Source organism: Pezoporus flaviventris, unplaced genomic scaffold (assembly GCF_033815535.1).
Source record: "Pezoporus flaviventris isolate CSIRO_AGI_PZ_B2104156 unplaced genomic scaffold, CSIRO_AGI_Pfla_v1 ptg000002l, whole genome shotgun sequence".
Lineage (NCBI taxonomy): Eukaryota > Metazoa > Chordata > Aves > Psittaciformes > Psittacidae > Pezoporus > Pezoporus flaviventris.
Genome location: NW_026892550.1, coordinates 79,600,906 through 79,624,445, shown reverse-complemented (window position 1 = coordinate 79,624,445; position 23,540 = coordinate 79,600,906). Strand labels below are relative to the sequence as shown.

Below are 23,540 nucleotides of genomic sequence, written 5' to 3'. Positions count from 1 at the left end.
CTGGAAGACTAATGATGAAGGCTGGGTTCAGGACAGAGCTCTAGCTCCATGATCTTTCTGCTAGTTGGGCAAGGTGGTTGTGGTATTTTGAGGGTTAGGGTGGAGGAAGTGAGAGACATGAGAATTCGGAGTGGGAATTTGCCTGCAGTCTTTCTCAGCCAAAACGTGTGGAATAACACCTGGCATTAAGGAAATGTCACTCAGTGCTGTTTTGGAAGTAGGAAGAGTTGGTGTGCTTTGTTGCCTGGTAGAGGTTCATGTTAAGGTTAGGAAATCCTGTTCAGCCCAGACTGACTATAGGTAGAACTCAGAGGCCAGTATGTCCTTCTTCCCATTAGATATCTTGCTAGGCTTGGTGTTAAAGAAATGAAGATCTTCAGAGTGGAAATGCCATTCAAGTCCTGCTTACTGACAAAGCTAGTATCATAGTGCAGATCTGTACAGTGCTGTGGGCTCTGTTGTTACTTGAAACTGTATTTTCTGCTAAAATTATTTTTGTGAACTCCAGAGCTATTGTTCCAATTTCCTTTGAAAGGCTGAAGTGTAGATTTGTTATTGTCCACAGAGATTATTACATCCCATAGAAAAGTCAGATATTGCTAATGTTCATATTTTATTCTTTAATAGTCATACTATGTATGTTTGTATTATATATGCTGATTTGCAAGGCAAAAGTCTCTTATCATTAGCTCATGAATTTCCATGGATCTCCTTTCTTTTTGAGCCTTTTTTTTTTTTTTTCTAATGTCTATTCATGTTTGAACATAATTTATGTTAATTCACTGCATTTATTAACTAACATTTCTACATGTTTAAACATAGGTAGCTCATCAGGCTTCATGTTTAGTACTATTTTAACTTCTGGAAAGTGTATCCAGGTGCTTTTCAAAATAAAATTGTAAAATATATAATATAAATATATGTATGATATAAATAAAATAATTCCTGCCAGTACCTAAAGAGGGCCTACTAAAAAGCTGGTGACGGACTTTTTGTAAGAGCAAGTAGTGATAGGACAAGGGGGAATGGCTTTAAACTGAAAAAGGGTAGATTTAGGTTAGATATTAGGAAGTTCTTTACTGTGAGGGTGATGAGACACTGGCACAGGTTGCCCAGAGAAACTGTGACTGTCCCATCTCTGGCAGTGTTCAAGGCCAGGTTGAACGGAGCTTTGAGAAACCTGGTCTAGTGGAACGTGTCCCTGCCCATGGCAATGGGTTGGAACCAAGTGGTCTTTAAGTTCTTCTCCAACCCAAACCATTCTTTGATTCTATGATAAAGACTTTGGGAAGGCCTGGTAGCCGGATCCATGCAGAACTTATCCCTCTGTAAAAGCATTTTCTGACTTGCACCCAGAAATGTTGAGATTTTTGTGAACTTTACCTATATCATTTTTATTCCCATCCTTTAGAGAAAAAAATTCTGTACCTCCTTGTTATACAAGATGTCGAGGTGAGAAAAAATCCAGTTACACACTTCTCATGATCACTCAGTAGCTTGGTCACTCTGTAGCTTATTCCTGCACCTACTTTTCAAGCTGTCCTTAGAAAGCCAAGGAGATTGAAATTTCTGATTGAAACTTCTGGTTATTAGCATAACTTCCAGTAGCTCCCAAATCCTTTGCAATTTGTAGCTCCTTTTTCTCCATAATTCCAAAACCACTTTATTGTTTTTAAAATGTTCTGGACAAGGAGTGTGGCCATTGGAATGTTAAACACTGCCAACAGAAAGTTATTTCTTGTCCTAAGCACAAGGTAGTTATTGTAATCTTTCAGATTCAATCATGCGCTGTATCTGCTATAAACCCCAATCTTTGGCTACTGGAAATACAAGAACATTATTTCTCTGTGTTTCTGTAGGAATAGGTTGCCTTTAGCAATTGTCTGAGTTTGGTTTGAGCAATAATACTGACATTGCTTCTACTGTTGTTTAAAAGTAACATGAAATGATGAACAATGTCACAAATATTCCTGGCAAAACAACGTTAATTTGTTCTTTGCCTCACCTTTTCAGCCAACAGAATAATGCTAATGGAGTTCAAACTGTAACGTACTGGCCCCTTTCAGGGTTGTAGAGTGTTCTGTGTTTTACCAAATTCCTTTACTCTCATTCTTGATTTAAGGCATGTTCAACAATCTGTGGTCGCATTTGCATACTGTGTTCTTCTCACATAGGGTCAGTTCACTGTTATGAGCTGACAAGCAGCAGTGTTAGGCCTCACAGCTTACAGCCTTCTGTAAGGTCGTACCCTCAGTTCGTAGATAAACAATGCACCAATTGAGAGTTAAACAAGAGTTTCTGTATTTGCTTGTCAGTTCTGTGCACCTAGTGCCAAATGAAAGATTGTTGTCTCTCCAGCATCTGCCCTGAACTCAGTTTGATCCTTGAAACTCAGTTTGATCCTTTCCCCTCCCTCCCTTCCTCTTCCCCTGACAACAGTTTCACCAGAAACTGGAAACCCATCTTACCTCTGGATATAAATTTCCTCTTTGTTTTCTGCAGATGTCTTCAAATGTCAGCATGGTGTGTCATGCTGGCTGATATTTTGAATGTGCCTGTAAAGGGATGTATGTTTGGAATTATTTTTAAGGGATTAAAATTAGTCTAATGCAATGAATAGAGCTGATTTCAATTGATTGCAGTATGCAATCTAACACACTCATAGAAACCTATGAATAAGAGATACACAGTTGATCTGACAATTACTAGAGAAGCACCGTTGCATATCAGGTGTCCCTGCCCATGGCAGGAGGCTGGGAACTAGGTGATCTTAAGGCCCTTCCCAACCCTAACCATTCTGTGATTCTATGGCGTTCAGCAGCCTGATTGAGGGGAGTGCTGTGTGGGTCAGCTGCTGCTTTTACCTATTTGTTAACAGAACTATTTGGTAGGTACCTGTCATTGCCCAGGTCAGGCGTATCCACAATGCAAATCACAAATGCTCACAGTTGCAAAACTGGACAGTTCACAGTAACTCCTTTCAAAACATGATGCTACCCACAAACTGATCAGCCAATATCTGTTTCTCAGGTGGCTGCAGATCTCTGGAACAGCTGAACCACCAGTGAAAGCTAGTGGCTTCTGAAAGGCCATAGGCAAAACGACAGTATTAAAATTTCTTTCAGTCACATTTGAGTGATTTATAAAGATATTAGTATATGTGCCTCGAACAGAAGGCAGACATCCTCCTTGAATTTATGTTGTTTGAGGCATTCATACTATTGTACGAATCCCACATGCCACCATCTCAGGGGAAAGGAATGTCTTCTGTCCTGGCACATAGGAGCACTGGTAGGGAAACTGGACTGGAAGATGCGCTGCAGGAGAGAACCTGATGTACTCAGCCCATGGGATCAGAGTTAGTTTGATGCCATCAGGAACAATAAAGAAAATTGGGGTGAATATTTATTCTTACATATATACCAAGAGTAAGATAAGCCAGTAATAATGAGTGTATATGTTCTTAAAAGGCTATGGAGAGAGGCTGGTGTGTCCAAAAAGCTCTAAGCACCAGCCCCCTGGATACCTGTCCCATAAGAACGTCTAATTCCTAAAAATCAAGGCACCAGCTATCACTAGTCATTCTTGAAAATGCTAGCCAATTCTTTAATACATCTCTGTTTACACAAGCAGCCAGTCTGTGCGTGTTTTACCTGATGCTGTAATTTGACAGTCCTATAGAAAGACTGTGAGGCAAATCTGAAATTCAAAGTCACTTCAGCAGGTGGAAAGTGGAAAGTCATTACTTTTCAATAATCCAGATATTTAACTCACTGTTCTGAGAAATAGGTCAGGAACCAATCTACGTAGTAAACAGATACTGTCTTGTGAACAAAAAAGACTTTTTTCTGCCTGAAAACTGTGTTTTAGCAATGTTATTGTTCACAATCAATGTTACTTTAGTTAATGGCAGTTTTCCGTCCCTCTGATTAAGCCGTGGTTTTGATGCCCTTTGTACAGCTCGCTTTAGGTTTTCCATCTCCCACCATTAAGCTCTAATTCTCTAAACAACTTGGGCTAGCAGGCTCTAAAATAACTGAAAAACTGGGATGGTAAAGGCCTAGGGAGCAAGAGCATCTCAGCAACAAATACGCATGACCTTACCAGCTTCTTCTCCTATAGCTAAAGTTAATGTGGCTGTAGAGAAAAGTAGGTGTATGGGGATCTCGGAGAGTTCAAGGGGAAAGTTCCACCACTGATCCGTCGGATGAACTTTAAAAATGCTATCAGAAAGGGTAATCAGGTACTACAATGTGATAAACTGAGTCAGTGAACTAATCCATGCCAGAAATGAACTGCAAAATTTAAAAAGAAAAGACATATGGGGTTGATGTACCCCACTGGTCCACACATAGTTAGCAACCAGCTTTTTGGAGGCTGTGGGAAAGAGGGTTTCCTTAAGCCAGTTTGCCTTAAAGGTAAGTGCAGAGAACCGTAATAGAGTTGTTCTACCTCGCTGTTAAGACATGCTCTGAGATGTCATCAGAATAGCAAAGAGGCCTTTTCATTTCTTTGTTGATAACATGATGTAAGGATTGCTTAGTGTTTTCTATTCTAACATAGAGGACAACATACAGAGAAAACTGAATAACAAGAGAGGGAGAAAACAACGTATACTTCTGTTTTTATTTCATTTTATATGTAATGATTAAATTAACTCACAGGGAAAACCTGCAACAATGACAACAAAAGCCTCTGTTTAGGTTTAAAGTACGTCATTAGCAATCTGGGTGTTAAAAGTATTTTGGAATCTTAATGGACCCATGGAAAAAATAGTGGTATTCTGATATCAGCTGCTCTGCACAGTGATGGTATCTGAATTAGTACTAGTTTATAAGCAGAGGCCTGCTTTATGCAAATTAAAATGCACTGTATTTAGCTACAAAGTTAACATGGCCCTTATAGTAATTTTGCAAATTCCCGAGCTGCTTTGCTATAATGCAACCCAGTTGCAGTTTCTATAGCCTAAATTATGTCTTAGTGACTTAGGAAGTGTTTAAACTAAGCATGAAATTAAATACGTAGGAGAAAGTTCACCACAGATGCAACCTAATTAGTCAGCACTGAATTGATTCTGTACTAATATTTTGAAATGAGATTTGTTTTCTTGTTTTCCATTTGAGTGTTAATTTGTGTCATTTATTAAATAGTCTCTGTGTTTGTGTTTCTGGAGAATGTAATTAATAATTAAGATAATTAACGGAATCAATTCGAAGATACCTTTCCTCTTGTTACATTAAGAAAAGCACATACATCTTTCCTCAGTTTGTTATGCCTGATTGGTGTATGATAAATTCACACAGTATTTTGAATGAGATCTCAAGTAGGGGGAGAGGCGGGAGGCAGGCTGAGGAGCTATCTGCAGGTAAGATGCTCTTTTAGGTGCAGTTTCATGTAGCTATGAAGCTACAGACTTTAGCCAGAACATCAGAAATCATGAAAATTAGGCTAATGTGATGGAGTTGATTTTGATTGATTGCAGTAAGCAATCCAACCCACTCATAGAAAACCATGAATAAGAATTTAATTTAAAATGACAGGTGAGTCATTTGCTCAGCTTTGAACAGGGGATGATGAAGGTGGCTAAGGGTGTTGTCAGCCTTGCAAGCTAGTTAGATGCAGTCCAAAACTGGAAGAGAAAAAAAATAAAAACAAAAACCTGTAGCAATTTGGTAAAGGTTTGCTGCCATATGGCCTGAAACTAGTGGGCTGTTGTTATTTAACATCAGAACCTATCCGTAACGTCTTCTGAGATCTGTAGAAATATGCAGGGAAACAGAAAAAAAGTTAGCATCGCAGTTAAACAGATCTTAACTAGCAACTGAATTCAGGAGGGCAAGTGTTTTCTAATGAGCACTACATCTTACTCTTCAAAGACCAGTGATTATCTTCCACTGCTATTTCTCAAGTTCACTTTGATGTTAAAACACATCTGCAGTACATATCTACATGTATATCTAGTTATATTTTTATCTATTGTGTCTTTTCTGATGAAGGATTTTAAAACTCCAGGAAATGAGAAGTGTGTTCTGCACCCCTTGCACTGGGGTGAGATGGGGGATAGATATGGGGAGAATATTTCTCTCTTCTGTTTTTTTCATCATAAGCAGCTCCGCAGGGATAGAGCATTTAAGAACTGGGTAGAGGATTTAGCAGCACATCATGCACAGCTAAATCAGAAATTGGATGCAAGAGCCTTGCGCAGGCACGTGTAAGTCCATGTGAGGTTAGTGATAGAGAACTCTCTCCTACCTGTCAAAGTTAATACACATTGTTCTGTCCTGGAACTCCTCAAAACACATATGGAAATGTTCTGCCTGCATCTGTTGTCCGAAAGAAGGCTGACGGTATCCAGCTCATGAAGAATAACTACCCCAGCGTAAGCAGTGCGACAGGCTATGGCAAGAGAACTCCTTTAAGCAGTTGAGTTCAAAAGCCAGATATGCTGTATTGCTGCAAACAGTAATGACTAGCATGTACAGGGGTACATGTTTGTGCGAGGTAGGTTTCAGAATTTAGGGGTTTTTTTTTGATTCTTGCATCCCAGGAAACCAAGGATCAAGAAATGGAAACAAAATATCTATAAATAATACCTCTTGTTTGTTTGTCCGTCAGGAAAATAAAGGAAAGTTTGGAGTGCTTTCCTGTTAAACTCAATAACTTGATCCACACGCTTGTACAGATGTCAGTGACAGGCTCTGCAAAGCCTCCAGCTCCAGAGACTATCCCCCAAGAGTGGATGATGTTGAATGCAGAGAATTCAATTGCAAGAGCCACCATTTTGGGGTTCAACAAAAAGTCTGACCCGGTATGTATTATGTTCTTTGCTTGCCCTCATTTGCCTTGGTCTTTAACGACTCTTTTGTGAGCTTATATACTCCCCTTCCTCCTTTATAGAAGATGTGTTTGTGCCATGTTTAAGGGATCACAGGATGAACAGCAGTTCTATAAGCAATGATCTACAGGAGAAAAAGAACACCAAGTAGTTAGCTATTAGCAGGGAGCCATTAAGGAGAGCAGTTCATGCCCTATAGTGAAAAATAAATCAAGAGCTAATTAAAGCATCCGGAAGGAAAGCATGGCACAAAATTAGGAAGCCTAATAGAAATAGGAGGCTGTTATGTGACGCTTTAATGGTGCACTATTAGTTTTCACACACTGCAGTGATCTTTCAGTGTTTGAATTGTATGCTATCCAGGCAAGTTTCTCTTTCTATGCAGCAAAGACTATAAATTACAAACTGAGTTCTCTGGAACTTGGCACTATATTAAAGAAAGGGTTTTTTTTGTTAAAATCACCTTGTATTTTCTCATGTAGATTTTTTTTTTAATGTGCCTCTCTGATCATTTTTCGGTCTCTCCCTTTTCCCCAATACAGCTATACCTCGTCCAGGTGGTACAGACCTGCAATGTGGTCACTTTTGTGGAAAAATCATTTGACCAGTTCTCCAAACTTCACAGCCATCTCCAGAAGCAATTTCCATCATATGCCCTCCCAGAGTAAGGCAGCATATTAGGGGATGTTACTCTGCTATTTAGTGCTTCTCTCTGTGCACAGATGAAAATGTGAGAAACGTACAGCAGGCATATTTTTAGAAACACAAAGGCAATGTGACATGTTTTATCAAGCCTTCTATTCAGTCCCAGAAGAAACTGAATCATAGGCCATTGTAGGCCATTGTGACAGTCTAACTTTTATATATTTTATTTTTTTTTATTGGGATGGGGGGGGGGAACAGCTTGCTCCTGACACAGCTATTCCTGAAATAAAAGGGTAAGTGGTATTGACTTCATTAAAGGCCAGTAGGGCTTCTAATAGTTTTTATTTTCTGCATGATGCCGATCAAAACACATAGCAAAATCCATCTATTAAAGCAATTTAGGAATGTTCACAGTGGGTTGGAACAGAGACAAACCAGTCTCTGACACTGGCAGGTGTGATCAAAAGATGCACATACTTCCCCAGCTGAGAAATACATAATAATCTTATTAAATACTATCCTGGCCCCAAACCCTGATACTTTGTGCCTTGCATCATTCAGTTTAATATCTCTTGAAAAATATGCTATCATTAGTTGTAATAATTCTGAATGTTGCATTTTAGCCATGTGCATGTCTATTCCTGCTTTTCATATTCTGAGACTTATTTCTTCAGTTTCCTGAGACAGCGAGTCCCACAGTTTCTTTCCGTCTTACGTAAAACAGCTTTGCCTTATGTAATGACTGTCCATGGCTTTGGTAATACAAGTGGAGTTATGTGTTCTACAAATATCATATACATTTTACTGCATAGACCATTGAGAACAAAGTAGTCCTCTCTCAAACAATCATGCTGTCTTACCTGATACAAGGCCCTCTTCAAGCTGAATCTACAATAAAACATAAAGCTGGCCAAGAGGACAAGCAGTTTACTTGAACCAAGCTGAGATTCAAGTGATAGGCTTGAAAAATAGAAAGATCTTAGAGGTTTGAACTGAGGTACATAGCCACAAGCAATATGGTTTTGACTTAAAAAAAAAGTCCACAAAATTCAGAACCAAATTTGATATCCACCCAAGCTTGTGAGAGGCATCCACATAAATGGTTTAGGATTAGTTAATTCTAGAGGATCTTTTTCCTGCCTAAGGGGGATTTTAATTGTCTTCAGTTTGACTCCTTATGACTGGCTCACATGAAATGTTTTGAAGCAGCTGGAGAGAACTGTAATTTCACTAAACACTGGAAGTGCTAGAATCATGAGTTTGATTTGGAGATATTTGCACGCTAACTATTAAGTTGTAAAATAAAATGATTAACAAGTAACTATGATTTTTTTCCTATGATGAGAAAGCCCTTTGAAGGAAAATATATTTCTTTTTAGAAGCACATAAACCTCAGAAACCCTGTAATGAATTTGAAAATTGGTACCTGCTATTTTTCAGATTTAATAAAATCCCTCACGACATTTTCACTGCAAAACAGAGTTCCAGAACTTACAGAGGGTTAATCTGAGTATACAAAAGCCGTGTCTAAGAGCTCCAGAGCTTTATTGCCATAATTCAGTCCCAGCGGTAACCTGTCACTGTGTGATCTTTCCCTAAGACTGCATTAAAGTAATTAATTTTATGATGTTTCTTTATATGTATGTTCTTTAATTTTAAAGTTTTTATCTGTTTTCTAGCAGAACTTTGTCAGATTGAGGCTTTTCATGTATTCCAGTTTTTATTCTAATAATAAAGAAATTATTAGTTTATAGGAAGTTATTACTGAAACTGCCATACCACATCAGAATATTTGTCTGTATTGCAAAGCTCCAGCTCTGGCCAATGCCAGATACTTCAATGGAAGGAAAAAGCCTTGTTCCATAATGTAACCACAACAGCAGTTTGAAGATGTATGATTTAAAAGGAAAATGTCTGATATTACTAGAGTAATTAGAACTGCTAAAAGAAATGATTTGGTTACTGCTTTGTATTGATTCATGAAATTGTATTTTTTCATGTCTCATTAGGAGGAGACATCTCATTATCATGCAATATAAGTCTACTTCATACAAGTACTAAAGACTGGCTATATCTCAAGAAACTGATGTCAAAAGCTCAGAGTTCTCAGTGTCTGAAACGTTCAGCCCATTTTTATAAGTCAAAGCACAGTTGCCCCAAGCAAGCCCTTGCACTTTACCACCTTCCTATTTGTTTCAGATAGAGTATTAATTGTGTTCAATTTTTTTTTTTTTAAAGCCAAAAATCTTTTCACCCAACAAAGCATTTAAGTGACATAATTTAATTATTAGCTTGATGAACACAAGATGTTCTTCAAGCTGCTAATTAGGAAATGGAATCCGCTATGCAGGATGACTGTGCATGGTGCAAGTTTATACTTTTCTGATCTATTTAAGGTAAATACAAAGCTCAAAGTCATCTTGGGAAGTTAACCTTTTCTGATACAAGTCTGTTCACAAGTGCAAAGTCAGTTTCAGCCAAAGGCACAAGTCAGCAAAAGCATTAAGGCCTTTTAAAGAAGGTTCCTATTGTCCTTCACTGCAGCAGAGTTATTGGCGCTGTCAGTCCGCAGTTTCGCTGCCCTCTGTTTGGCCACCGTGCTAAGGTTGCATCTTCTGAGGGCCTACGTTTTACAGCCAGAGTCCTCTCTTTGTGTTGTACAGCCTAATTAATTTTAAGCTGCTTCCAAACAGATCCTCCCTTCCATCCCTTGAAAGAAGTCCTTTTTGTGCCCCAGAGGCAGAGGAACCCAGAACATTCACAGGCTATCTATGTGTGCCAAATGACCTGGGCTCTATTTTTATCTGTGCAGCTCTTATATGTCATGGTCCTGGGTCATATCACTTCCCCACCCCCATTACGTGTCCTGCCACTGTAATTTTGTTAGGCAAAAATTGCCTCTTAATATTCATTTTTACAGTGCCTCACTGTGCCCTGATCTTTCAGTGATATAGGCAAAAATAATCGAGAGGTCATGCATACATACAGTATGCTGCTATCATCCTGCCCCCTTACTTTTTTAGTTGTAAATTACATTGCAATTCTTCTGCGCAGTATTACACAGCTGCCTTTCAAAAGACTGGCAGAGTGTCTCTTTTCAGTATATTGCATGCTACAAGGCTCTTTAGTCATTTGTCTGAAGCCTTCAGGGATCTCTTGAGAACAAGTGGATAAACAAGGTTGTAAACAAGACATGGTTAACTACTTACAGTAGTGGTGTAACATGAAATACACCTAGATCAAAACTTCCACCTTTCTATTTCACACAAGAGTAGAGGACATAAAGCATAATATTAGTTATGAACCCCAGTATAACCAGTCCATATCACAAAACCCATTACATGCAATTTAGCACAGATAACTTTTCTAATGGTCCTTCAACCTGAGAGAAATACTTCTTTTCAGGGCAAGGTTAATATATTTTGACCATGTGTATTGTTAAAAATCTAACTTTTTGATTTATCTAATGTGTGTTGTCTCTAAAAACAACTGGGAAAAAGGAAATATAACCCCCATTTTCAAGAAGGGGAAAATGGAAGACCCAGGGAACTACAGACCAGTCAGTCTCACCCCTGTGCCTGGCAAAATCTTGGAGCAGATTCTCCTGGAAAGTATGCTAAGGCACATGGAAAAAACAAGGTGGCTGGTGACAGCCAGCATGGCTTCACTAAGGGCAAATCCTGCCTGACCAATTTGGTGACCTTCTATGATGTATGATGGGGCTACAGAACTGATGGACAGGGGTAGAGCAGTTGATGTCATCTACCTGGACTTGTGCAAAGCGTTCGACACTGTCTCACACGACATCCTTGTCTCTAAATTGGAGAGACATCAATTTGATGGATGGACCACTCAGTGGATAAAGAACTGGCTGGATGGCTGCACACAAAGAGCTGTGGTCAATGGCTCAATGTCCAGGTGGAAAACAATAATGAGTGGTGTCCCTCAGGGGTTGGTGCTGGGACCAGTACTGTTCAACATCTTTGTCGCTGACATGGACAGTGGGATTGAGTGCACCTTCAGCAAGTTTGCCGATGACACCAAGCTGTGTGGTTCAGTTGATACGCTGGAGGGAAGGAATGACATCCAGAGGGACCTTGACACACTTGTGAGGTGGGCTGATGCCAACCTCATGAAGTTTAACCATGCCAAGTGCAAGGTCCTACACCTGGGTCGGAGCAATCCCAGGCACAGCTACAGGTTGGGCCGAGAAGAGATTCAGAGCAGCCCTGCGGAGAAGGACTTGGGGGTGTTGGTTAATGAGAAAAATGAACATGAGCCGGCTTCAGTGTGTGCTTGCAGCCTGGAAACCAACCGTATCCTGGGCTGCATCAAAAGGAGCGTGACCAGCAGGTCGAAGGAGGTGATCCTCCCCCTCTACTCTGCTCTTGTGAGACCTCACCTGGAGTATTGTTTGCAGTTCTGGTGTCCTCAACATAAAAAGGACATGGAACTGTTGGAACAAGTACAGAGGAGGGCTATGAGAATGATCGGGGGACTGGAGCACCTCCTGTATGAAGATAGGCTGAGAAAGTCAGGGCTGTTCAGCCTGGAGAAGAGAAGGCTGCGTGGAGACCTCATAACAGCCTTCCAGTATCTGAAGGGGGCCTATAGGGATGCTGGAGAGGGACTCTTCATTAGGGACTGTAGTGACAGGACAAGGGGTAACGGGTTAAAACTTAAACAGGGGAAGTTTAGGTTGGGTATAAGGAGGAAGTTCTTTCCTGTTAGGGTGGTGAGGCACTGGACTGGGTTGCCCAGGGAGGTTGTGAATGCTCCATCCCTGGTGGTATTCAAGTCCAGGTTGGACAGAGCCTTGGGTGAGATGGTTTAGTGTGAGGTGTCCCTCTCCATGGCAGGGGGGTTGTAAGCAGATGATCTTAAGGTCCTTTCCAACCCTGACCATTTTATTTCTGTGATTCTGTATGGAAGCAAGCAGCAAGTAAAATGCAAAAATACGATTCAAGTGGGAAAAAAAAAAAAAAAGTGAGGTTTTGGCATTGTCAATCACCAAAGCCTTTGAAAATTGACATAAGGCCATTCTATGATTATGTGGTTTATTTAATATACTGAAATGAAATTATTCTTAATAAAATTCAGCAGGAACATTATTATTATTATTATTATTGTTATTGCTTTTGTTGGGATTGATTTTTTTTTTGTGAAAATCATTTGTTTTCATATATTGTTTTTATTATGCTGGCTTCTGAAATTACATATGAGATCAGGGACCTGCTCTGAAAAACTTATCCATGCTCTAAATAGATGAGGTAAAAAAGCAAGCAATGACATATTCATAAGATGTCACATTATTACTGTAAGGCTCTGGTATACAATATTCTATGGTGAGGGTTTGCATAGCATGAGTCCTGGGCTGACATTAGAGATCTCGTGTGCTGCTCACGGTGCAAAAAATGGGGAGGGTAGTGGTTTCCTGGGATCATAAAAGGCCAATTATTTATAGGTAGTAAATGCCATGAAATGCAAATAAGTGCCTTTTGGGGGTTTTGAATCTTTATATTTTTAATTAATGATTTAGACAGAAAAAGAGGTACAGTATGAAACAGAATATCAGCAAATTATTGGAAGAACCAGAGTCAGAGGGGAAACAGTCCTCTGGACACTGTACATGTCCCCTGGCCTACCTGCAAAATCTCTTAGAAACTGTTAATTTATTAAGTAGAGCTGGAAATATTAACAGCAAATACAGTACAAGAGTTATACTTAAAAATATTCTTGTTTTGCAGGTTTCCCTACTCGTGGCATTTGCCTTTTACAGATCTTGAACATAAAAGAGTGAAGGGTTTGAATCTCTATCTGAAGCAGCTATTAAGTGGATCTGGGAAACTGGCTAATGTGAGTACTTCCTGTATTTATTTTATTTTCATATGACTTTCAGTAGCATTGTACCAAAAGATTCAGGAAGCTTCCAGTGGCCTCATTTGAAGAAAAAAAGTGAAAAATCACATAAATGACATATGTTCTAATGCAGCTGTTTTGAGATGGAGCCATTGTAGCATTCATCAGAACTTAAGACAAAGACGAGTGACTGAAAAACTGTTTATTAGACCTGGCAGGGCATTTTTCAGAAAAAGTTCTCTTCCTTTGCTGCCATTCAAAAGTAGTGATTCACTGAATTTCTGACAGTAAAGGAGTAGGTTCTGGCGAATGTAATGTCTAAAAAAAGAGTAAGTTTTAAAATATTGAGAAGTCTGATTTTGACAGTTTTAAAATGAAAAGTTCCATTCCTTCAGCCCAGAAATACCCTTCCTTTCAAAATTTAGTTAACATGTAGAAGAAATTGCATTGCAGACATAAGACCAAAATCAGAATGTTTCAATATTATTAGAATGATACATTGTGTCCCCTTAAAATTGGTGTTTTCTGATTTTTTTATTCTTCATTGTTTTCTGAGATTTGATGGACTCCTCCTGTTTCAAAATGGAAAGTTGAAAGGTTATCAAACACTGACTCTTCATTTCCTGCCCAGGACAAAGCTTTATGCACCTCAGCATCATAAAAGCCAGGCCTGAGAGCAGCTAACAGGCACCATACAACCCAGGAGGATGTTAAATCATTACACTGCATCACTTTGGAAATTACTGAGAATGACAGGAGGATCTGAGAGAAAAGAGCATCTTCTAGCAACCAGCCATTGTCAGGAAAGCTGTCAGACAGGCAGGAAAAAATACCACCAGTGTTTTACATTACATCCTAGGCTTACACAGAGGCAGGTAAGTTCAAGGGAGCCAAGTCACAAAGCTCGTGCATTGACCCTGCTGTGTCACTGTTGGCATGTTAGCAGAGCTTGGGTCTCTGCCAGGTGACCCGTGTCATGTCCCATGGCCTCAGGGCCATAGCACAAACTGGGGCTGGTTTGGTTTAATAGCGTAAACAGTCCGGGATGCCAAAAGAGGGTATGACAGCATGGTCTTTCTCCAAAATTTCAAACATCTTGCAGGAAGAGAAAAATGTTTACTGCCTAACTATATAAATTTCCCAGCTGTGACTGTGTAATGGAGATTAAAGAGCAAATTGTCCATATGTGAAACAAACAGGAGGGTTTTTATTAATATGAATATAAATTCTGTGCCCTGAGTTGAAATTAAGATTTCCAAAGAGGATAGATAATATCTGTCTCACAGAGTGATAACTAATTTGGTATGGACAGCTGGCTTGGGTGCTTGGCTCCCTTGACTGATCTTGCCAGATAAACTGTACGAGCTGGGGTAAATTGTTGTGCAATTTCTGTCACTCACATTAGGGTTGTGGGTTTATTTTACATTAGCGCCTTTTGGTCACAGCTGAGGAAAAACTGATATAAGCCAGTGACCTAGAAATGAAGGGCTCTATATCTTCTGCTGTGTGTCTGGGCTGCTGTAAGGTACATGGATTTTCAATTTGGGCCAGGCACTCCTGTGTAGAAACCTAATCCACAGCTGAAAAATTAGACTGCTTAAAACCCTGGGATAATAATAAAAACGTTTCCCAGTCATGCACAGAATCTCTCTTTCTCCTGCTCCATGGTCTGTGAATGGGCTAGTAATCAGCCAGAACATGCTGCTTTGCAATGGGCTTCCTAATGCTTTCCTCCTCCCTTTATGGTCCTGCAGGATGCACTCACACACAGATGGGTAAGTTCTCCCAGCCCATTGCTGCAGGGACACTGGGGCGCAGCCACAAATAGGGTATTCAGAGGGAACTGTGGACAGTTTTACTGGGGACATAAGATGGTGTGGATCTCAACCAGCCCAGTGGGGCTAATCAAACATGATGGACTAAGCAGCTGCTGAAAACCATTCCAGTCCAGCCTATAGTGCTGAACCATGAGGAGATGAAAACAATTTTGTGCAGTTGCACAGCTGCTGCTGTGCTGGACTTGGAGGGGACGATAATGAATGGATTAATAGGTAGATTGTTTCTATCTGTAAAGTGTTATTGCATACAGGAAATCATCTTGCTTACCACCATGCAGCTAACCCGCAATTCTAGATGATAACCTTTAAAGTTATTGATACTTGACAAACATTGAATCATTATTTTTACTTCAACATGCTTCTCCTGCAGGGAGATAAGAGAAATTTAGAAAATACTGACATGTTCTGACCCACTTAGAACAAGAACAGTCAGTGGGTAATTTCCTTTGTGTTCCAAACTGAAGGCTTCCTTTTTTACTTTTCTCTTTGGTATGACTCCATTAGAAGTGTCATGGTGTCCTCGTGGTTTTACTCTGAGCAGAAGGCCAAGCGAGGAGGCTTTCTTGATAAAAATAAATACACTTATTTTGTCTCTTTTTGTGCCTTGGACAACTTTGCAGTCAAATTTGTCCTTTCCCTCAAAATGCTAGGGAGCCTGACCGAAACCATGTCTGTTCTCAAGCATTACCAAACCGTCATTCCTATGAAGTAGTAAAACTATGTAGGAATAAATAATTAAGTAAGAAATTTGTGAAGAAATGCTGTAAGAACGGGTGCCTGTACAACAGTGTTCCCTTTACTCTCTTGACACAGTCATTCCTTTCTGCTGAATGATATCTGTTGGGTCTTCGAGCTGTATTGTAGCTGTACAGTATGCTGGAGTCTTGTCTGAGATGGAAAGAAAAGCTTTCATTTCGTTATAAAATATGCTTGCTATCACTGTAAACACATTACCCTGACTGACTACACAGTTTTCAGCTCTGAAAAGGTTTGTCTGGTCCATACAAGGCTGACTACATGCTTGGTTCTACCAATCAAGTAATTGAAAATCTTAGAAATAAAGAGAAAATTGGATTATATCCAAATTCCTTCCCCAGTCATGCCTTAAGTGCATGGCTTTTTACTCCAGTCTAAGTTCTGATTATGAAAATTTTGTTATAATTAAGCATAGGTTAGATGTCATTGACCTTTTCTGCTAAAGGGTTTGAATGAAGGAGAAGTGGAAAATAGCTGCCTTCTCATTTGCACTGTAGCTCAAACGTAATTAAATGTTTCTTTAAACCCTTCTTTAAAGGGCCCAAGCCACCTTTCTCTATCTCTCACTTTTAGTAAATCAGATCTAGTAATTGCAGAAATATCAGCTGATTTCCTGTTGGGCCATTTTAAATGCTTAAACATGTTCATGCCCATCCTGTGCAAAGCAGTTTTACATCATGCGTATGCCTCATTCATTGACTTCCCCTTAGACATTTATTGAAGAGTTACCTGGAACAGGAGTGCTTTTCCTAAATTCGGGTTAACACTCAGTTATAAATAACTACACCACCAGATTATACACCTGAACAACAAGCTATGTTTATCACATCAGTCACTAAAATGCAAAAGTTGATGCACCTTCATTGTCATAATGAGTCATTTAGGACAGGATCAAAAGCAGGTTTCAGCACCTTTTTTAGTTTCATTCTACTCCTCTGAAAACAGTGGCAATATACATGATCACACTGTAAGAAATATTTAGCTTTGTGCCAGATGCACCATTGCTGACTGCGCTGAAGTGCCTGGGTCTTCTAGATCAGCAAGACAATATGCTCAACAGTGCTTAGACATCTGGAGTTTTGCTTCATTAAATAAATGGCAGAACAACCAAGTGATGCCACCAATAAAAGGTGAAACATCAACTAAAAATAAATTAAAGGTTGGTAACATGTAGGAGAACAAAAACCACATTATCGAAGTGTAAATCACATTTGTGAGGAAAGGCAGCTGCTGCTGGCCACTTTTACATTTTTCTCTGTTTCACTCTTAACTCTAGCTGAGTGATGAGCTGAATGGAGATTGCAACCCAAATCTCATAACATATCATGTAAATTAATTAGGGCTGCCCTGGTGGTTTGTCACTTTACTGCTGTACTCTAGGAGGGTTGCACACTCCCTTGGGACACAAAAGCAAGGTAAAGCTCCATTAATTTAGCCTCCGCTTGGCCCTTGTGTCAAACAGCAGCACTCACAAAGCTAAATATCTTCATGTTTATCTTGAAAAGACAGCTTGCACCTGGCTTGGGCATTACAAGAGAAAAATCTAAAACTGAATCTAAAGCAATGTTTTATATAGCAAACGTGCACATTCAGTACTGTCAGACAGCTAATATCATTCTATAGCAAATTCTCATCTCTCATAATTTAAAAGAGGTGGCATTGAATTTGTGGATATTGTTATTGATAACACAGCTCAGAGACTAGATGTTCATACTGATCTTGCAAAAATTCATAGCCTTAAATAAATACATGATGTTAGTCCCACATCTTCCACGTAGATTGGTTTTGTGTGCAAGTTCAGTGGGCTTGGATGTTTGAGGAGGTTTGTTTATCACGGTAGGAGCAGCTGGCAAACACAATAGTGCACAGTAGGCTAATCAGTAAAAAAAGAAATTGGGCATATTGGGGTTTGACTATACAAAAATTGTCTAAGTATCCAAATTAACTAAGCACTTGGGGCCAGAGTGCGAGCAGGTAAGCAGTGACAGTGTATCAGCTATGCATGGGTTCTATAAACTGCTTCATGGTGACTTATAGGCTGTGTAAAAGGGCTTTAAAGAGGGGATATAAATGGAAATGATTGTAAATTATGTTCACTCATTTTCAAGCATACAGTGAAAACCAGAACCACAGCATTGTTCTAGAGTGACTAATGTTTTGCAGTCTAAAAGTAATCAAGTTTCATAAGAGCTTCCCATGTTTCATTTGTATTTCGTTCACTGGCAGTACTTGGGATTTGCAGAGATGAGAAAATAACTCCTGCAGTGCCTGTATGGAGGCACATAATACAGTGGTACAAAGTGCACCCGAGGTATGCGGGTCCCTTAAACTCCCACAGCTCCTGTACACCTGCAGTAAGGCATCCTGCAGAGCCAAAATGGGGAAGGTTCAAAGTCATGTCTTTTCCACTGTCCTTTCCTGAAGTTATAATAGCTCCAGCAAGGTCAGCTTTTTCTGGTTTCTTTCTTTCCTGCTGATTCTCCATCCTGTTAAAGTATAACAGGTGCATGGGTGTTCTTTGACCCCAAATCTACTCTAACATAGCTGAAAAGAAAGCTGAAAGCACAGAAGAAGCTGCTTTTTTTTTCTAATGAAATTAAATCTGGCTTGAAATCTCACTGTGTCACAAACAGCAGAACGCTTTTCTAGTTAGTCTCTGATGGAGAGCAGCAGACAAATTTTACCAGGCTACAGTGGTGCAGGGCTGTGCCAGCTCCCTCAATGCCAGTGAAATTGCTTATTTCAATTCTATCCTAGTGTGAGGGTGGAATTTATCCCTTTTAAGTTTAATGGCTGAAAACAGGTCATGCATGAGCTCTAGCCAGACCAGCACTGATGCACCCATACATACCTGGCTGCTCCCCAGCAGGCTGATGTTATGGAGTGACCTGGAAAAATGTCAAGATTGCATATTAAAGACTGTTATGTTATTAGGTAAGAATGGAAAGAAGACTTTCCTAAAAATCCCTAAATGGGCAGTATATTAGGTAATTTCCATTTACCGATTTAAAGGTAAGAATTCCAGAGGTTCAAAGGGCAGGTGAGTGCTTGTGGTCATCCTCAGTGCCTGCCTATCTGCCAAGACTGTCACGGGGTCTCTAAGATTCCACCTATGGTCATATCTTTGTAACAAGTGCTTGTTTAGAAGTGGACTCTTACCTACCTGAATACAGCATGCTTTTTCTCATTCGTCTGTTCAGAGCCCTGATGTGCCTGTTTCTATTTAGCAGTGTAATTAGATGCACGCTTAACTCTAAGCACATGCTTCAGTCCCATTGACTGGGGTCCAATTGATTGAAGTCCCATTGATTTAGGAATCACCTGACAGTTCAGCATGTGCTTTGGTGGTCTGTTCACGAAGGGTGAACTTAAGAAGGTACTTGCACACTTTGATGGTGGAAACCTAAAAGGTGGGCTCCTGCAGCAGGCAGATTAACACAGTTCAGGAAGAATTTACTCTGTTTTGAATAAAAGTGTGCAAAACGCTGATTGCCACAAACATGTAGGAGATCTTCCCAATTGTTTTTGAAGCACTTTGCCTTGGATAGATGCTACTCATGCCCCAGTAGCATGACCTGTTCAGTTATGTTTTTGTGTTCCATTTGTCAGCATTAGCCTTACTGCTTCCCCACATGCTTCACTACCTGTTGAGTACAATGGACACACAGTCAGGGAAAGCTTTGAAATCATTACTGTGGCAGCAGCACTGTTGTGTTCATGCCTGATGTAAGATCTTCATTAATTCCACTTGCGTACTTAAAAAAGTGTCATTTTTTCCCAGGGTTGTCTCCTTTAGAAATCGGAACTATCACCTGAAACAGTCTTTGCACCTCCTGTTTACAAACATCTGTGCTCATATATTTCCATTTATTGCTGAAAGAGTAAGTGGAGAGGAAGCAGAACACCAGGCTGCTCAGTGTGGAATACTTTATTTCTCTTTCAAGTCAGTTAGTGTATCCTTCCTTCCACCTCCTGCCCACTTCTCTCAAGGTGTTTGAACTCAAAGGGCTACTAAAGTTTCTCTGATTATTTTTGTGCTGTCAAAGAAAGACTGAGCTGCCAAAATACACTCTTTCAACCCTCGAGCATTCCTACACTTGGGACTTGTGCTGAAAGAGCAAATGCAGGTCCCACAGGGAATAACTCAGCTGTTTAAAGCTACTGGAAGCTGAAGCAGGTGTATGTGCGTTCTCCTGTAAGCTGTCTGCATGAGATGAGAGAATAATTAGTCATACTCAGAACAGACAGGTATATTGGCAGACCACTGCTAATAGCTTCAGGATTTGTCATTCAGTTCAAGGAAAACAATTCTGTTGGTTTATCCCTTTTTATTTTGGGGTGGTTTTTTTTCCCCGTTTTTTCTCTTAAAGAAAGTATCGGGTGGGAGGAAAAACTCCAAACAGCAGAATGAAAAATAAAAGGTAACTGCTAAAATAAATCCAGATTGGTAAACCTTATCTCTATGGTTAACACACACATCTTGTTCCTCTGTCTGCTGTAACCCCATGTTAACTCCTCACTAGCTGCATTTGTCGCTAAACTCTTCCTTTTCTTTTTTCCCTGCACAAAATCACGGCGCATCCTGTCAAACTGAAACAAGACAAATGCTACATGAAGTACAGATTGCCGATAAGAGACACATTATTTTCCATGGCCTGGAAAAAAAAACACAATGTGATGTCTTAATGCTAGAATCTGAAAAGTCTCTTGTTCCACCCATTCATTACAGTGTCAGTCCAAGTAACATCAGTATGACTATAGCAATTCTATCAGTCTTAAAGAATGGCCATTCTGAAATACGGCTTTATGAAGAAAGCTAACAAAATAAAATTACTGTCCACCTTTGATTCAGAATCATAAGAGTCCATTTCAGAATTCACAATTTTATTGCCTTGCACAGTACTCAAATCTGGGGATTTGGTTTATTGTTTTAATTCTCTGCAGCTGAATGTAACTACCTGTTATATATGTTCACTAGAGAAGCACAGGTCAGTACATAAAAAGAAAAGTTATAGTGCAGTACATAAGGTGGATTACTCTTTTAAAGAGGATGGCGAAATATGATCATTCCTTTCATTCCCTGTTGGTTTCTGGTAGGAGTTAACACTCCGTGGAGCTTTTCAGTTTGAGTGTCCATTAAGCCTCCATGTGAAGGAGGCACTCACAGTATCTAAGCCTCAGGGAGGCACACGTCAGGTCAGATGCTTGGGGTTGGTTCTGTGCCAAGGGCAAATTGCATGCTGACTGCACATTACACAGTAAAGATATTCCCCTGCATTTCTTTCAGATGGGGTGCTCTGTAAAAGTAGTTGTAGCTGCTAATGCATATCTCAAGACACTGGAGATAAAGCAGGAATACAAATGTGCCTATGTGGCACACTGCTGTTTGCAAGTGTGCTGACAAAAAAGGGGCCAGATAGACACCAATGCTGCATCCCTGAGCCAGTGCTAAGGGGCATTAATATCTTCCCAGTGCATGAGTAGAAATCATTCTCTGGTATCCTTGCCCATGATCAGAGAGGAAAGGCTGCCCTTTATTGCTAATATATACATTAGAAACCTACCAGAAATCTACTCAGAGATAAATACGTTAAGGAACAAAGCACAACATACGATATTCCCTAAAGTATTCTTATTTTCCTTCAGAATGAGCTTGTACTTGGCTTCTTCCTGAATTGGTCCAAAAACACCTTGGCAGAAGATTCATCATCTGTGACCTTAGGTATGTGGCTTACCAATCATACCTGTTTTCTAAGGACTTCTTAGAATAATACTAAATTATTAGAACATAAATATAAACTTCTAAATTATTCGAATAATAAATACTAAACTTAGTAACGCAAGGTGAGTCTAAAGTGTTCGGGTGACCTTTTTTTTTTTAAAGATACCAAAAATAATTCCTGATTTCTCAGGGTTTCTGAAAATGTGTTCCTAATATGACCTGTAGCTTTCCTTCACTTCGCAATATTCTTCTCAGCCTTGCTTCATTTCTTTTAGAATAAACATATCTATAAGCATAGTGAACATTTATTTACACAAACTGCAGCAAGTTTCTTGTTTTACAAAACAAAATCTTCAGAGAAGAATCTGGAAGAAAGTGTCTGAGTCATGATAAGGCCCAGTGGATGCTTGGACAAGTGAAGAAAATAAGGGATGACTTCTAAAGTAATTTTTACAATAAGTGGACCAGGTAAATAGCAGAACATTATGTTAATGCCAAGGTGTACATTATTAATGATAGTGGTAATTCAGTTCTTACTAAATGAGATTCTGTACTGTTCCCTTACACTGTCTAAATACTTAACCCATTTCCCTCTTCTGTCCAGCACCTAATTTAATCTAATCTTTGGCATTATAGCATTAAGAACCAAAGTGTAAACCATAAAATGTAAACTGTGAATGTTTATTGTCTTTCACTGCAGTAGTTCTGGACTGAAAATAATCTTGTGTAGTCAGTTTTTAAGCAAAATAAATCTCATAAAGAAGCCTGCAGCTGCACTCTGAACCACAGCAACTCAGCTGGTTGTTATGTGCTCCAAGTGATAGGATAGTTTCCAAGATCCACACTTCAGAAAGGAGTGCAAGTATTTGTGCATATATAGTTTGCATGTCCATTAAGTTAATTTAATCTCTCTGCAGACAGGGGCTTCATTATCTCTTTTGCTGGGACCATTTTTTTGATCCTTCAAAACAAAATAAATCCCATTCTGGCTTCTAAGCCTTTGGATGATTCCCCTGTGTAGAGTTTATTTGATTAGGGCATGCCATTATCATATTAAATCCATTATGACTATTGGAAATTGCTAATGGTTGCTCTAACTTTTACAAGGGAACAAGGAGATAATGCAAAAATGTCCTAGGTGTTAGGAATATACAAGGCTAAATCTTGTAAAAGAGAATCCAAACCAGAGTTCAAATGTAACATGTAGTCTGGGTCTGTAGACTGCCTCTCTCTGTAGATTCTTTAACCAAAGATGCAGACATGTGACAGTGAGCCAAGGCATAAGGGAGTTAAAGTCCCAGATCTTCAGAAGGATTTTGACATTTCACTAATATTAAGGTGCCTAATTATTACAGAGAATCTGTGTGTAACAGTCTTATGCAAAAGCATGAACTGAATTTTTAATAAAGTTGAGAACTGCAGCCTCCTAAATTCCTACTGTGGTGTCCTGAGCCAATATAGTCTGAAAGGTACACCTTTTTTGTTGTCAATGACATAAAAATCAGAGAAGAGGATAAAGAAATAGAGGTAAGAATGTGTTTAGTGGGTATTTGATGAAAGCTGTGTGACGGGTAACCCAATCTGCTTGTTCACTATACAGTTTGTGGAGGTGAAGGTCTGTCATGGTTTAAGTCCAGTCAGTAATTTCAATACCACGCAGCCATTAGCTCACTCCCCCCTCTTCCTCCGCTGCTCCCTGAGGGATGGGGAGGAGAATTGAAAGAATGTAACTCCCATGGGTTTAGATAAGAACAGTTTAGTAACAAAACCACTACTGCTACCATCAATAATAATGATAAGGGAAATAACAAGGGAAGAGAATACAGCTGCTCACCACCCACCAACCAACAACCATCCCAACCCGAGCAGTGACCTAGCCCTTCCG

The 23,540-nt window shown here is 39.6% G+C and overlaps 1 protein-coding gene across 1 annotated transcript in view; it reads left to right on the top strand.

The window, feature by feature from the left end:
* Positions 1–23,540, top strand: part of PIK3C2G (phosphatidylinositol-4-phosphate 3-kinase catalytic subunit type 2 gamma) — a 207,892-nt gene that overhangs the window by 149,680 nt on the left and 34,672 nt on the right. Inside the window, exons 27-30 of the mRNA XM_061444643.1 lie at positions 6,616–6,808; positions 7,378–7,499; positions 13,228–13,336; positions 21,580–21,655. Of these exons, the coding sequence (XP_061300627.1) occupies positions 6,616–6,808; positions 7,378–7,499; positions 13,228–13,336; positions 21,580–21,655 (500 nt within the window). The remainder of the gene's footprint in view (positions 1–6,615; positions 6,809–7,377; positions 7,500–13,227; positions 13,337–21,579; positions 21,656–23,540) is intronic.